The sequence below is a fragment of the Rattus norvegicus genome, chromosome 3 (genome assembly GCF_036323735.1).
Source record: "Rattus norvegicus strain BN/NHsdMcwi chromosome 3, GRCr8, whole genome shotgun sequence".
Classification (NCBI taxonomy): domain Eukaryota; kingdom Metazoa; phylum Chordata; class Mammalia; order Rodentia; family Muridae; genus Rattus; species Rattus norvegicus.
In genome coordinates this window covers 125,808,200-125,825,484 of record NC_086021.1, presented here as the reverse complement: position 1 = coordinate 125,825,484, position 17,285 = coordinate 125,808,200, and the positions used below count along the sequence as shown (strand labels likewise).

Here is a 17,285-nt window from a genome sequence, read left to right as displayed (position 1 = left end):
GATGGGGGCTGTAATCATCTACTGGGCAGGCTGGGTAGAGGGGAGTGGGATCTTTCTGTATTGGTTCCAAAGTTCCAGCTTAGTTATCCTTACCTCTCCACACTGCTTTTTGGCCAGTTCTTCCAGGTGTGACTTTAACAAATTAACACTCTCATTCGACAGACCTTTAGTGTTTTTTAACTCTATTTCGGGAACTCTGCAAAAACAGACACACACAGAAAGAAATTACTTGAGCAGGAAGAGTCTGTAGCTTGCTTTAAGATCTGCTAGGCTCCCAGCAAGCTTGAGCATCTGAGGAGTCAATATACAGACCTCCTAGCTGAACCTCCCCGTGTGACCAGCCATGTATCCCTTTAATCTCAGAAGGCCTTCAACCACAATCCCAACAATTCCAGCTGATACAGTGCTCAGCATGGAGAAGCCTGTAACCTATGGAGAAGTGGGCAGGCCCAACAGACAAACTTCCGTCCTCCCTAACTAGGCTTGACTCCCAACTCATCTGCTGATATTGATTTAACGATGGTTAAAATATCCCAAGGCTAATCACTGCCCCGATGCCTCTGTTACCTCCACAGCAATCCTTCTTGCTCCTTGTCTGACGGTGACCTGACTATGTGCTCCTCTATATGGTAGTTCCCTGAACACCCTTGGCTCCAGCAGGAAGCAGGAGAATGCCTGATGAGTGCATGAGTGCAGCTGTCATGACCCATCTGGGATTCTCACAATGGTCCACACCTGTCATTCATTCAGTTCATAAACATGGAGGGCATATGTGTATATGTGTGTGTGTGTGTGTGTGTGTGTGTGTGTGTGTGTGTGTGTACGTCCCCTGAACACTAGTCAAGTGCATCATATGAACCTGCCTATCCCATGGTTTGCATGCTGCTTCATCCCTCAAATTTCATCTAAAAAAACACTTTAAACTCAAGGAAATTACAATACCAGCCTTAGGGTTTCCTTTTATTCCTAACCAATAAACATCCATTAATAGTTCTCTGGGATCAAGCAAAATTTATGTAATTTTCCTGATGAGAAGGTGATTTCGCTTCCTGTTAAGCATTTCTAAGTGACTGCTGGCGTTTTACCTTGGTGAAGCTTCCTGAGTCTTCACCTATTGTGCATTCTCTCAAGGCTTCATTCCCACCTGTACAATAGGATGCTACACTCAGTATCCGAAACACATGACATCCGGGAGACCTAAGCTTGTATTTTTTTTTTTTTAAAACATAGTAATACCAATTTGTCCTGAGTCCACAGATGGCCTACCATACCCAGGATTCTCCTGCACAGAGGAATCAAGGGCCACTGTGCATAAGTGTTCTCCTATATCACATTATTTAAACTGACCGGAGCAGTCTCTAGATCGAGCCTTACACAATTGTTTCTGTGTGTCTCTGTGCAGGTGAATGTGTGCATGTGAGCCTGTGCACGTAACGGAGGTCAGCATTAGGAACTGCTTCCTAGCCGCTGTCCGCCTCCGCTTTGGAGACAGTCTCTGTCACTGGGACCTGGGAGTCACTCATTAGGTGAGTCCCAGCATTGGTCAGCAGGGATCACCAGCATTGGGGATACCATGCGCACCAGCATGTTCAGGTTTTTATTTATGTGCTGGGAACAAGTACTCAGGCTCTTGTGCTTATACATGATTTATCCTTCTGGCACTCACATAATTTGAAGAATTATCTATTTTTATGCTATGTGTAAATAGATGGTTGTTTTGTTGACATTTATGTCTGTATATCACAGTATCCATGACAGCCAGAAGAAGGTGTCAGATTCCTTAGGACTAGAGTTACTGAGACAGTTGTGAGGCACCATGTGGGTGCTGGGATTTGAACCTGGATCCTCTGGAAGAACAATCAGTGTGCTTAGCTACTGAGCCATTTCTCCAGCCTCTCCTGACCTACATAACTTTTTGGCTAGGTGTGGTGATGCACATCTTGACTCCCAGGTAGTGGTGGGTGTATCTCTGTGATTTTGAGGCCAGTGTAGTCAGCATATTGCACTCCAGCCCAGCCAGACATATAGAACAAGACCGTGTCTCAAAAAAAAAAATCTATATAGCAATATTAACAGAACAAAACTTGTTATGTCTCATACTAATGTTTTATGTCCTTGACGTGATAATTTTGTGTGGTTGATGAGATACTTTTAAACTTTCTAAGTTCTAAGCATTTCTAGGTTGTTTTAAAAAGTCATCCCATGTTTGTGGGATGGACATATAATCTATCTGAACAGTTCTTTGAAGTTGGTAGCTTTTCCACTTGGAGAGTTTTAGATTCCCAGGAAACATTCATCGCTGTCTGGGGACTCTGGGTTATCACAACCCAGCGGGAGTGAGCTGATGGGTGGGCAAGTCAGGATTCTGACTCAACTTTCCATCGTGCATAGAATAGCTCAACTGACAAATACCTTCGTGCTAAACCCATCAGTAGCTCCAAGGCAAGAAACGTGCTCTAGTGCTCCCTTTTGTGGTTTCAAACTCTCATCTTCCTGACTTAGCCTTTCCAATTCTGGGCTCATAGGCAGGGGCCTGCTGTCTGGCTTTAGTCTATTTACTTTCAGAAATTATGCTATAATTAGAATTTCAGTACTCACATATCTGGGCCTTTCATGTTGACTTTTCAAGAACAAACATTTGAGTGCCTGAGTCTATGGTACAATAAAGAATATGTTACCTGTGATCTTTGGCCACAGTTTCTGGCCCAGAGGCCCCATTACCCTTTGAATTTCCTAAGGGACAGAGCTTAGAAGAGCACCTTATGTTCTTCATTACAAACCCTTTCAAGACCAGAGTTTATGAGGAAAGGTTAATGCTTGCTTGTATGCCAGCACAGTCTGAGATGAAGGTGGTCATGGATAGCTCCAGCCTTGACTACAGGATGACACATTCCAACCATAACCCAGACCCCTGAGGAGGAGGGTGGTGCTGGACACTTAGCTCAATCACAGTGGTCAGTGACTTAATTACTGTTCGGTCATGCCTAGAGAGCAAAACCTCACCCATCGTCAACAGCAGCGTTCAAGGGCACTGTGAGCTGCCAAACACGCGGAAGTGCTGAGGATGGTGGCCTGGAGAGGACATTCAGACCCATGCCCTCCCTCTGCTCTGCCCATGCAGCCTTCTTTGGCTATTTTAGATCAAATCCTTTACAACAAACCAGCTTGTCTTGAGTTCTGTAAGTCATTCTAGCAAATTACCAAATCTAAGGAGGTTGTGGGAATCCCCAAGTTTATAACCATAACTTGTAAGTCAAGAGCACGGGGGCTTGTACCTGACATTTAAGCAATAACATTCCTGAGAAAGTGAGCCTGACCTAAGCCATCTGTACTAGCATAGCGTCAGCAAAGACACATGTATACCACATCATGAAGCACAAAACTTCATTTGATTTATAAACTTAATTACGTTTCTCATGAGTCAACCTCCCACAAGCGACTACGCATGTTCTCTCTCAGCCCTGTGGGAAGCTCAGACTTAACCCATGAGATTCTTCATCATTCTGAAATCCAAACTCCACGTCCCATCCCCTGAGGAAAGCAGCATTTCCTTTACTTACCATTCTGCCCGTGACCCCTTGCCTGTCCCTGCACATTAAGTTAGAGCTGTCTGACAGCGTCCCAGAAGAGCTGCTGATCCTGACGGCTCGTGCTTTGCTCTAGCTTCATAACCAGTGGTGATATCACCTTCTTGGGTGTTTGCAACTATGTGTAGTTTGTGGTTGCCTCTCCTACCAGAGAACACTCCCGGTAATAGTGGGGATAAATAAACTCGATGGTCAACATCTGCAGTACTGGGGACAGCCCCAGAGCATAGGGGACAACCCTGTACCACCTGGTCAGGCTTATGCTAATCCACTGAGAAAAACAGTAGCTCAGTTCCTTTCTTTAGTCCAGACAGTAACAGGCCTGGCAGGACAGAAGGTCATCTCATTTCCACTGGCTATAAGGGAAGCACTTTAAATGCTCGCCACATCTGTATCCTATATGTATAGATCTTCCTTCTCTCTACATTACAAAGAATTAAATAAGTATGAAAGTGGGAAAAGCAAAAAGGTGGTCAATGAGTGAATATTAGCATTGGCAGTGAGCGCTCTACAACTATATGAAGACTTAAGGCAGCTTTGTAGAAGGTCCAGGCTGATGCAGTGTTACTGAGGTACAGGTGATTGGAAAGGAGATTTTACATGGCAGACTGAGGAAGGAAAGAGGAAATACTCCTAACTGCAATGTTTCCATGCTGTCAAAACAGAGCCGTGAAGTGACACTGAAGCTTCTGAGGAGGGTACTCACACATCCGGGTATGTCGGTGGGCATTTGACCCTCAGCTCCACCTGCACGTACACTTCCTCACCAGCCAGGCCCTGAGGGTACAGAACTAAATTGATTTCAGGAGGCTCTCTCACCTAAAAGAGAAAAAGAACACGTCTCTGTGGGTTTTTTTTTTTCTCCTCACCTGTACCTGCACACTAAGTTAGAGCTGCTTGACGCTATCCCAGTCAATGGAAGGATCAATTATTATGTGTATGGGTGTTCTGCCTGCATCTGTCTCTGCACACCTATGGAGTCAGAAGAAGACATCAGGTCCCTGGAACCGGAGTCACAGATAGCTGTAAGCTGCGAATCAAACTCCGAGCCTCTGGAAGAGAAGCCGGCGCTCAGAAGCACTGGGCCACCTCCACCACTGGAGAAACAATCTAAATGAGGGTGATGATGATATTGCCTTAGCTGAAAAGTTCTATTCCCAGTTTTGAAAGTACTTACGGTTTACAGAGGTGTTATATCATGTTTCCAAAAGCACAGATTTAAAAGCAAAAAAGTCAGAAGAAACGCACTTTCCTGTCAAAGGCATCGAAAGATTGAAGAAAAACACCACTGGGCTTCCCCTCTTGGAATGGAACTGGTTAGCTAAGTGCTAAGTGCTGGCCTGGAGGCTGGAGGAGAATCCAGACTGAGCTGCCCTGGCCAGCACATACAGGCTTGAAGGCAGGTGAGTGGAGGCAAAAAAAAAAAAAAACAAAAAAAACAAAAAAAAAAAAAAAAAACAGGTACAGGAGGGAGGCCTTATGGGTGGGGACACAGCTCCACCATTCCCTGCCCGACATGCTGGGGCTGTGTTTCATATTGTAGAGGTTTTGGACTTTGAGACAGTTGTAGATTTTTAAAACTTTCTTTGGGTAGTATTTTATAATTCATATTTCAGATATTGGATGTTCTCATCCTGTATTCAGATTGAAATCTGAACAGAACTGACCCAGCCTGGTCTCACCAAAATTATATATGAGCAGCTTGCAGTTGTCACAATGGGCAGTTTTTTGTTACTACTTACACGAAGCAAGCTCCTGCCTCAACAGGATTCCTGCTTTGATCACTTAGTGCGTTTGAGGCATAAGGGAACACGCTCAGATGTGGTCACAGGGGAATGCTTAGGTGAGTAGGCCGGTCCTGGGCAGAGATGGCAGCCCCCAAAGGCCAAAAGGAGGCCAGTATGCCCGGGGCCTATGTGCACAGGGCGCCCACGGCCGGCAGGTGCTGAGAAGTGAGTGGGCTGCACGGACTTTGTCAGACATGTGACAGACTTGGCAGGCTTTAAAGATGGGTGACGGGACGACACAACATATACTTAAAGACCACTCTGGCTGTTGAGTAAGGAATGAAAGGGGAAGTCTGGAAGCAGAAATAAAAAACTGACAGGGCTGGGGATGTAGCTCGGTGGTAGAGTATTTGCCCTGCATGCTTAAGGGCCTGGGTTATATCCCCAGTACTGTGAATTTCAAACAAACAAGAAAATTATTAGAGTGATTCAGCTAGTGTTGGACACCCATGGGGAAGGAGGGAGTGTGGGAAGGGGAAGAGGAAATGGATTTGAGATCAAGTGAAGAGGGACCTGGTGATGAAGGAGACAAAGGAAAGGGATCAACTTGTCCCAGTTGATCCCTCAGGCACCTCAGGCACCGAAGGATGGAGCAGAGTTTATGGCTGGGGCCATGGGGACCCATGTAGTGACCTTGACCGTCAGTGTCGTGGGCATCAAACACAGAGAGTACTCGGAGGAGTGACAGCTGGGTGAGCAAGTGGACGCTGCAAACCCAGACAGCTCCTTCAAGGTTGAATGTGAAGGGGCCAGGGGACATGGCCAGAGGTGCCTGGGCTGGCAGTGGTTAAGAGGCATGGAGATGTGAAATCAAGGAAGGGAGGTTTTTGTTCAGTTTTAAGGACAGGAAAGATGGTAAAGCCTATGAGGATGCTGTTTCCAGATACAGCAAGGCAGCTGGGTGGTCAGCATTCAGGGAATAAAAAGGAGGGACAGTGAGTAGGAGAGCCTGGGGTTTCCTAAGAGGAGCCCAGAGGGTGGGGTGAAACCACTCTCCACCACAGCAGGCCAGCATCGTGGCTCTATGCACCAGGAGAATTCTGCACAGGAGTCAGTTTGTTGACAGAAACAACATGGATATCTAATGCCATGACCATTCTTCTTAAAAGCTCCGTTTCAAAGAGTTATCATTGTTATTTCAAAAAGTAGCTTGTGTTACATGTGCTTTTGTGAATGTATGCCACCTGTGGGCAGTACCTAAGGAAGCCAAAGGAAGGGGCCTGGGCCCCCTCGGAGCTGTAGTTACAGGGAGTCCTGAGCTGGGAAGCATTTCCTCTGGAAGAGCAGGAAGCACTCTTAACCGCCAGCCCCAAATAGCCTCACTTTCTTTTTGAAGTTTTTAATTAGGGAAAATGTTAAACGAAAGCAGAGATAATGATATGCAGACCCTTGTACCCACTACACAGTTTCTACAGTCACCAATCTACAGCCAATCTTTTAGCTGAGGCCACTCCTCCTACAGCCACCTTCCCAGCTTACTCTAAGTCCTATCAATCACTCTTTACCTACACTATTGTTGTTTATTTTCTGACAAGGGTCTGGCAAAATTAGAAGATTATTCAGCTCCATTTTAGAGATAGACACATGGAGAGAAAGCTAGTCAAATTTTACGTATGCTTTCTATATCAAGCCACATCTTTATAGACTATTGTCTCACTGAACATAAAGTTTGGAAAGACATTACAATCACCAAGGAACATTCTGTTAAGAAATTATTTCTTCCAATATATAGTACTTTAGAACAATACAGAATACAGAATTTTTTAGCATGTGTGGGGTGAGTGCATGCATGTGTGTGTATGAGTGTATGTGTACATATGGGTGAATGTGCATTGTGTGCATTTTCAAAGAGATGCCTGAGGTTGATGTCAGGGTATCTTCCTTGATCACCCTTGATTTACCCAAAGCTTGCCAATTCCAGCTAGACTAACTAACTAGCCTGTCTCATCTCTCAGGTATTGGGGTCACAGGCAACCACCATGCCTGTGGATTCCAAGTTTTGGTCCTCAAGATCAATGCCCAATGCTTTATCCACTGCTATCCTCCTTGGGCAGGTACAGTATTTTAATACCAAAAGGAGAGCCATGAAATGGCTCCCAGCTCCAGTCCTAGTTTCTGGAACACCGAAGCAGGAAGATGGCACACAGGCTAAGTTCTCTCTGAAAGGGATCAACATTCCTTCTTGTCGGTTGTCTTCCTAAGTGCTGCATGAGTACTGACTGACACAGACAGCATACCTGTGGCCATCTGCTGAGTGGGAAGGAGAAGGGTTTGACATCCATACTGCATTACCCATGAAAAATCAGCTACAGCGAACACTGCAGATCCCACACTATGCATAATTCTAAGAACATACTTTTCTGCATCTTACAAAATAAACTTTCCAGTTATAAAAACATCTTCAAAGAGTTTTCACTTGAATTTGTCTAGGTTGCTTTGGACTGGGCGCTACTGAGGTGTTTTTACACATCCCCCGAGTGCACATGCCTGTGTGGCCAGAGCACCTCAGCCAGGGTCCTCGTTCATGATGCCCAAGCCAAGGACTGACTTGTCTTGTCTGCTTTGTGAAAAGTCATCCTGACCTTTCTGAGTTCCTCAGAATTACTACCCCGGAACCAGGCCAACAGTGAGGGCAAAGACAAGTCCCAGTGAGTCCCCGAGACGTGGAAGAGCCCTGCACATGCAGAACTTTCCCAAGAACACTGGGGCCATCAGGTCTCCTGGACTGAGCCTGGCTCTAGATGCTCAGATCATTCTCTATCACACAGAAGATGAGTCTATCTGGATGTAACTAACAACCTTGGGAAAGGGTCTGGGAAGTCCATGGCTAAATGCTTTGAGTCGTTGAAGGAGGAAGCAAGCTTCAGGAGGCAGTAGCTCACTGGAGAACTATACAACACTAAGACACTCTTCTCTATGGAGAACACTTAATGAAGTGCAAATAAATCCATGTAAGGACGGCTTGAGAACTACAGAAGAGGCCTCTGATAGCCACTCCCAGGACCACTGGGCATCATGGAAGGGTAGTGGTATGTAGAACCCTGGGCTGGAAACCTATCCAGTAAATACTCCTCGGTTGGAGCAGCCATAGATGCCCAGGCAGGTTTCACAGTCTAGGTAACGCCATAGTGCGTTAGAACCACCAGGGATAAAAGGGCCAGGGCAGCTAACACCAAAAGCACTATTTAGAAAGGAGGATAGAACATGATTTGAAGTGAGGAGACACCTGGCATAAAGGTTTCCACTTCAGGAGCCCAAGAGCCCAGTGATGGTGGCTCAGATGTAACAGCTTGTCACAGTGTGAGTTCCAAATGAGGGTGGCCCAAGGAAGGAAGAACAGGCCACAGAAGCAACAGGCTGAATGGCTATGTTTAAGGTCTTTGTTTTGGCTGACAGAACTTAATGGCCCCTGAGTATTTCCCTCACAGATGACAGACTTTGGGGTATTTCTCAGAAAAGCTTAGCTATCCTCATTATCCAGTCTCCCCTTTACTTCGGAGCAACAGAACCCCTGACAGTTTAGTTGGATACATCTCCCAGGCTGCTTTGCAGCTAGGTTTAGCCAATGAATTAACTTCTGGAAAATGAAGGGAATCAAGATCTGTCATATGCGGGGCTGGTGATAGAGCTGTTGTAAGGTGTGTGTGTGTGTGTGTGTGTGTGTGTGTGTGTGTGTGTGTGTGTCTCCCTTCTCTTCCTCCATGTGACAATGTTGAATGGTCCTCTGCTACATACATATTCTCACAATGGGCCACTGACTTGACAAAGGCCCTGTGATGGCTACTCTTGGTTGTCAACTTGACAGCATCTGGGATTAACTAAAACCTAAATGACTGGGCACACCTATGAGAGCTTTTTCTTAATGAAATCATTAGAAATGAGAAGTCATTCAGATCTTTGAGGTGGGAAGATCCACTTCTAACTGGACCATGCCTTTGGCTGGCAGCCTATATAGAGGGCATGGAGGGCACGGAAGAAGAGAGCTTGCTCTTTTCCTTTCCCTGCTTGCTCTAGCCCTTGTTAGCAAGTCCATTTCTTCACTAACACTAAAGCCTACTTCTTCAGGAATCCAGCATACTGAAGACCAGCTGAGACATCCAGCCTTGTGGACAGAACAACTATGGGCTTCTTGCTCCTTCTGTTCATAGGCAGTCATTGTTGCACTAGCTGGACCTCAGATTGTAAGTCATTCTAATACCTCTCTTCTCTGTGTAGATAGATGATCGATAGATCGATAGAATTCATTCTATAAATTCTGTTAATCTAGAGAACTCTAACTAACAATACAGACCCCAAAGCAAAAGCCAACAAAGAAACCTTTGCCACTGTACCAAGATAAGTCTTCCTTCCTTCCTTCCTTCCTTCCTTCCTTCCTTCCTTCCTTCCTTCCTTCCTTCTTCCCTCCCTCCCTCCCTCTCTCCCTCCCTCCCTTCCTTCCTTCCTTCCTTCCTTCCTTCCTTCCTTCCTTCCTTCCTTTCCTTCTTTTTTAAAGATTTATTTATGTATGAGTACACTGTTGCTGTCTTCAGATCCACCAGAAGAGGGCATCGGATCCCATTATAGATGGTTGTGAGCCACCATGTGGTTGCTGGGAATTGAACTCAGGACCTGGGAAAAGCAGTTGGTGCTCTTAACCACTGAGCCATCTCTCCAGACTCAATCTTTTTTTCCTTTTAAAAAAGCTGCTTGATGGGGTTGGGGATTTAGCTCAGCAGTAGAGCGCTTACCTAGCAAGCTCAAGGCCCTGGGTTCAGTCCCCAGCTCCGGAAAAAAAAAAAAAAAAAAAAAGCTGCTTGACAAAGCTTCTGTCAGGTACCTCTTCCTCCTAAACATTCAGGGCCAGTGATATGAACTGGTTTAGATACATGTCTATGCTTGTTAAACATACAAGATGGAAGGGTTAATGTCTTTAAAAGCTGAAGATTTTAACTTCATGAAGCTGAAAATCTTCAGGTTCCAAGACTCAAAGGTATGAGGTGACAGTTCCATTATTAGATTTCACTGGTTTATAAAACAGGCACCAAAGTGAGGATGAGGTTTGGGAAATTAACTTGTTACACAAATGACCCTCAAACACAGTGCAAATAATTGCTAAGTACACTTACAGGTCCATAGCTACTGTGTATACATATGTATCTGTTGTAATTGTTAAGGAGAAAAGGCACATGCTCTAATCAGTTTGAAGTATCTGGTCTAGAATTGTTACCTAGTTTCCTGCTATCTCTCCTCCTTGCATTGAGGGGAAACTTTACTCAACATTACCTCTTGTTTTCTCTTCCTGATTTATAGCACTCAGAAGAAAGTAGCCTATATGAAACAGGATAGAGCCATGGGGGAAAGAAAATAATTTGGGCAGCCTGCTTGTAAATCTGTACAGACCAAAAAATGGAGACAGTGGACTGGAAGGACAGCTTGGTGGGCCTCTTGTATTATCAGGCAGACCTGAGTGAATTCCCAGGATCCACAGAAAAGCCATACATATCCACATGTCTTTGTGTGCCTATAATCCTGACATTGGAGGGCAGAGGTAAGTGGAGCCTAGGAGGCAGCCTAGCCAAAATGGTGAACTTAAGGTACAGTGAGAGAGCCCGCCTCAATGAAAAACAAACAAAAAAAAAGTGGAAAGCAACTGAGAAAGAAACCTGATATCCTTTTCTGGACTCAGTGTATATTGGGGTATACTACAAGTATGCACACGTGCCTGTGAGTGCGCGTGCACACATGCACACACACACACACACACACACACACACACACACATGCACACACACACACATCAGGAAAGAAAATGAAGACAGTAACAGCCAGAAAGACACTAGTGTTCAGAAAATGGAATTAGATAACATTCCTCGAGATTTATACAAAATGCCTTAAATATTTATTTCCCTCATTCCTCTATCTCTAAAAACTGAATATTTTGTGTACAGCCACCAAGTTTATCTTCTTTTTTTTTTTAAATATTTGCCTGTTGTCAAATTAAAAAACAAACATTGGATTCTTTAAAATTTAATATGGCCGTCAGCTCCATTTTGACCAAACATCACAACATTCAGAATTTGTTCTAAGAGAAACTCGAACAGGACTGGCCCAGCTGCTATACTTTCAATGTATTAGATTGTACATGTATTAGAAAACTAATCTCCTCTAATCTGGTCTGATATTTAGAAGAGGGACCCGGGTGATAAGATCAGTGGCTTTATAAGTTGACAAAGAGGGACAGGAGTATACACGAATGCTCTCCTTTGCTCTGCCATGCCTTCTGCTATTTATGCTACAGCAAGGCCCTCACTCACGAGGTCTAACTCCTTGAGTTTAGATTTTCTAGGCTCCAGGACTGTAAGAAATAAACTCTATTTTGTTTTTGCTTTATAAAGTTTCCAATCTGTAGTAGCATGTTACAGCAGCAGAAAGAAGTGAAGAAGATATCAGGCAAGGCCATTTAAACATTCACATTGAAACCCTGGTCAGAAATATTCAGTGAATGGCAACAATGTTAAACACCAAGGATTGTTATGAACCTACAATAGTTTAAAATAATGTTATAACACTGTTGAAAATTAAAGAGATAGTGGCAAGGAATAGATGCAAATACATTTGGGGACGGCTAATATCAACTTTGGAAAACTTTATACCAAGCACTGGGATGGAAGGCTTAGCAACCTGTAAGCAGGCTGGACCAGCAGCCTGGGGTAGTGAGGGAGCACTTCAGATTGGCAGCAGAAGTGGAAACTTCACCTATTCTCAAATTGTGAGAATGGACAGCACATAGAGAACATGATCTGACCTTCTTGAAAAAGGCACTTCCACATTTATTTGACGGAAGCTTTAAAAAAATGAAGTTACGGGGTGTGGTGGCCCATGCCTTTAGTCCCAGCACTCAGGAGGCGGAGGCAGGTAGACCTCTTGTGTGTCATGAAATAATCAAATAATTTAAATAATTAAACAAAAACATCTGGGGCTAGAGAGCTGGAATCAAATCTAGGGTGTGGTAGGCAAGCACTCTACCTGAGACTGGGAAGTACTTTCTAGATGTGGGATAAGGGAGATAAAATACCCAGGTGCTTCATAAAACAACTACTTCCTTTTGATTCTGTTAAAAAGCACTGACTGCTCTTCCAGAGGTCCTGAGTTCAATTCCCAGCAACCACATGGTGGCTCACAACCATCTGTAATGGGATCTGACACCCTCTTCTGGTGTGTCTGAAGACAGCTACAGTGTGCTCATAAAATATATAAATCTTAAAAAAGAACACAAAAAAACCTGACAATTATCTTTTTTCTTTTCTTTCTTTCCTTCCCCCTCCCCTTCCCTTCTCCTTCCTCCCCCCCCTCCTTCTCCTCCTCCTCCTCCTTTTTATGGTAATACTGGAGGGGGAAGGGTCTCCCCACCCCTTTTGTTTCTTTGTTCTGAAGAATCAAATCTAGGGTGTGGTAGGCAAGCACTCTACCTGAGACTGGGAAGTACTTTCTAGATGTGGGATAAGGGAGATAAAATACCCAGGTGCTTCATAAAACAACTACTTCCTTTTGATTCTGTTAAAAATTTTAACTGCATAAATTACATAAAGAGGTCTATGATTGATTTAGGAGGAAATTTTTGGTTCATGTTACTACAAATATTAATTTCCCTAACATATATCTACCTTTTTACCATTGAGTAAGAAAATAGACCAGAGGGTAGAAAAATAAATCAACGAATAAGAACAGTTTAGAGAAAAAGAAAGGTAGTTGACATGATTTCTAACTAAAGAAATACAAATCAGAATGGGCAGGTTTCATTCATTTACTGACAGACTGAAGAGTATGGACGGTTCAATGTTGATGAAGGTTAAGGAGATAAACGCACCCATACACAACCAGTGGGCCCAGAGACAGGAGGAGGGGGGCTTGCAATGCCTCCTAAGGCTGATACAGAAAGCTAGACAAGAGAAATAAGTAGTATTTTTTAATGTCCTTGAATTATAAAAATATATCTTAAGTGACTGGTGCCCAAACTTTTAAATATGTAAATTAATTTTTGATATACACTCTGAACTGTTTGACTATCTATAAATGATGCTTCAAAACTGAAAATTAATCTATGTCCCCCAAAAGTTAAAAAAAAAAAAAGATCTGACTTTATTGGCAGGAAATTTGGCCTGGAATGAGAAGAGGTAATTGTCTTCCCTGCATTCAGCTGATGTTTGCATACTCATACATCCTTTTCATTGTGTTTACTCTTTGGACACACCCCCACAGGCAATGGAAGGTGGAGCATACACCCAGGATTGTGCCTAAGAGCACTTCTGAATTCTGATTCAGGAGAGTGGCACCAAATAACCTTTCCTTGAAGAAAGGCAAGTGGTGGGTGCTAATGAGAGCGTGTTCAAAGAGCGACCTCTGACTCATTAGACCGAGCATCAATTATTTGCCTGAGAGGCCTATGAAAGAAAGTGTTGGCAACATTGCTTATGATCTAGAGCCAGAGCCTACTACTGAATAACTCTACCTGCCTTCTACGGTAGCCCTGTGTTTGGTCCTCTTGGTTATATAGGCCACGGCTGTAAATTCTTGGGCTTACTGGAATCAGTTGTTAACTCAGGATTATCAGTATCATTACCTAAAAGTGGCCGACGATTTTCCTTCCATTGGAAAATGGAATGCACCTTGGGAACACAAAACTAAAGAAAAGCCAGCTAGCTCTCTCTACCTGGGTCCCCTGCACATTCTGTAACACTATTCTGGTGGCTTAGGCCCTACTTCCTGGTTCCCTGGAGACAGAGAAGTTGCCAGATGACCTGTAGGTTATCTTACAGGAGCATGTATAAACTGTATGTAAGGTTACCAAAACACTCTTAAAGTAAGGCCTAGAAAAGTAAGCTCCCGGCGGGCATCTAAATCGTTAAACTAAAACATATATTGGATTAGTGGGAGTATCTTGGCCCTGAAAGCTTAAGGAAAGCCCATTCCACAAAGAAATGGAAGATACAGAGATAAGGCAGATCCTGCGAGTTACAGAGTTGAGGCAGATGGAGGAAGGCAGTACTTCCAAAATGGGATTATTCAGGAACGTTTTAGTTCGGCAGATAAACTATTCAAAGATAGGGAGAAACTGTCATTGCCCCCAGCTTAACTTCCACACAAAAAAGGGCAAGTGATGTTTTAAATAAAACAACTCGGTAAGCACTGCATTACAGCGACAATAAACGTGTTCTATACCTATTCCTCAAATGTCTCAGGGGCAGGTACAGAAAGTTCTTCCACACCGGAAACAGGATTTACACAGTGTGACCTGGGAGTTTGTTTGCTGAGAGCACTGGGCCTGGGTCCACGCCCCCTAAGCATCCCCTGCACAAAGTAGCAATGACTGACTATGAATGTGCGGTCATAACCCACTCGAGGCCTTGGGCAAGTCGAGGTGGGGAAGAATTGTTGGAAGGATGAAGAGTGGTTAGGGAACGTCAGTGGTTATAAGAAGCAGAGCAGAGAGAGGAGCAGACCCGGGGGAAATAAGAATTGAGCCCTGGTGCTGCTTTTCTCAAGACCAGAGGCGGCGCAGAGGCAGAAAGTGAGGGTGGTGGAACTGCAAGATGAAAAGCCTGCAGAATCTAAGCGGCTGCCCCAGTCTGGAGGTGTCTGGCTGGGTCCCTAGACTGGAGAACGCCGGGCCAGACCAACCACGTTCCTACCCGTCCGCGCGCATCCGGCCGCAGATCCTGGAAGTCCGAGCCGTAAATCGCCTCCAGGGCCTGCAGCTCGTGGTCCTGTCTCTGTGAATAGCTCTCCTGCGGCTCAGCCGGGCCGCGTCCTGCGGCCCCGCGGCCCCCAGCCATGGCGGCCCGGGCAGGCACAGCGGCCTAGGCGAGGTAGCGGTGATTCTCCGGAGGGCGGTGGAGCTCCGGCCCGCGCCTTGACCGAGCTGGGGGCGGGGCCTCGAGTCGGAGTCGGGCCTGGGGGAGGGGTCTCGAGCTGGTGACAGGTCTGGGGGTGTGGCTCTGCTCTGCGTAGGCGCTCTGAAAACGGGACCTCCAGCCCGAGACGAGCCTGTGGGTGGGACCTCGAGCTGAGGACTGGCCTAGCGGTGTGGCTCTGAGCAGGTGAGAGTGGGCCTTGGGCGTAGCCTAGGCCAGAAGGCGGGTCTGGAGGCGGGGTTCTCCACGGCCGACTCCTTTGGCCCACTCAGGAGAAGGCCAGTGGGCGGGGTTTTGCCCCAACTTCCCAAGACTAGAAGACTTCTATTAGAACAAGAGTAGGGGACAGCTGTGTCTTCTTTCTGAGGGGTGAAATCGAGTCAGGAATTGCCAACACACGTTGGAAAGTCAGTCTCTCAGGTTGGAGTGACAGAACATATTAGTTTTCACAAAACAAGTCTGTAGCAGAAATAGGCGCTGGAATTCCTCCACCCTGCCTGGAGTTCCGAAGAGTTAAATCACTTATCTTACCTGACCTTCCCAGAATGATACTACTGGGAGGAAAAGCCGTAAACCCCTTTTCCCACATTCATTATCCTTGAACCATTAATTAAATGTCTCACGCATATTCTCTGGACTCACTGAAATTTTCTCCTTGCATTTTCTACTCCCACAAAGTCAAGTATCCGACCAGTTCATTTAATGTAAATTTGAGCGTTCTCACTAATGTTGACCATGTTTGCATCTTGCTTTACATATTTTGGGATGTATATGTGTCCATATGTGTATATATAAGTTTTGAGTCAGGTTCTCACTCTGCAGCATAGGCTGGCCTTGAATTCATAGTAGCCTTCCTACTTCATCCTGCCAGTGGTAGGATCTTGAGACTGCCACCATCGCAGCTTGATTCAGAAAAATTGCACCATCATGCCTCAAGTTAGGTTTAGGTGATGTCTCTGTCTGTCTTGTTTGCATCTATCTTGTTCACTCAGCAATGCTACTTAGGCGTCTCGCCTGCATCAATCCACTCTGATCAGACAAGATAACAAAGGCTCCTTAAAAACCACCTTCCTCCTCCCTCCACTGGAGACCTGTTCTGTCCCGGGACCCCTGCCTGGATACATGGCAGCAATCAACAGTGAAGATAAGGATTCCCTTTTATTTCCAGCCCTCACATTCAAATTGTCATCATTTCCTCGGTTTCCCCCTAAGCTGCAGCCTGTTTTTACCACCTCTTCACTGGCTGTCTATTCGACCCTTCTTCCTCCGTGCCACATGTTAAGCAGCTCTTCTTCCTATTGCAGCCAAAGTGAAGTTCCTATGTCACAAATATGGTCACACCAATCTGTAAAATTCTTCCATTTTTCAACTGGTCTTTTTCTGTTAAAAAAAAAAGAAAAACTCATTATGTAATTTTTTTGAACACAAAAGCATAGGAAATATAATAATAACCCTGAGGATTTGTCACCCAAGTCCACAGCTCCAGATGTCTTCGCCAATATTGTTTCCTGTTCATCTTCCTTAGGAATGCTTTAAATATCAGATATCGTGGGCTTTGTTGATAAATAGACATGTGTAACAGAAAAGAACATTTGAAGCCAATATAAGGTCACCCTTACACCTTAAAATGTAACACTTTCTAGTTGGCAAGATGGCTTGACAGATAAAGGCACTTGCTGCCAAGTCTGACAGCTGAGTTTCAACCCCAGCACCCACATGGTGGGAGGAGAGACCTCCACATGTGCCCCCTCCCAATAAATAGATATTATAAATAACTGCATAATAAATACAAAATAGTAAAAATACTTTTGTTTAATAAAACAATAATTGTTGGGTGACAGTCTTTTCCTGGGGTGGCACACCACACACACGCACACACATACACACACACACACACCACACACACACACACACACACACACACTCTCACCCCAAAGTAATGAATGCAGCAAAGTATAACTTGGCGAACCATTGGGTTGTTATTGGTGCTGCTAATAGGAATGTGGGGGAGGGGTTACTTA

General features: G+C 44.8%; 1 protein-coding gene across 1 annotated transcript in view; it reads right to left on the bottom strand.

The window, feature by feature from the left end:
- Eif2ak4 (eukaryotic translation initiation factor 2 alpha kinase 4) overlaps positions 1–15,278 on the bottom strand; it is an 85,368-nt gene extending 70,090 nt beyond the window's left edge. Inside the window, exons 1-3 of the mRNA NM_001105744.2 lie at positions 15,043–15,278; positions 4,294–4,406; positions 94–196 (exon numbers count right to left, since the gene is read on the bottom strand). Of these exons, the coding sequence (NP_001099214.2) occupies positions 94–196; positions 4,294–4,406; positions 15,043–15,186 (360 nt within the window). The 5' untranslated portion in view covers positions 15,187–15,278. The remainder of the gene's footprint in view (positions 1–93; positions 197–4,293; positions 4,407–15,042) is intronic.
- Between the last annotated feature and the right edge of the window lie 2,007 nt (positions 15,279–17,285).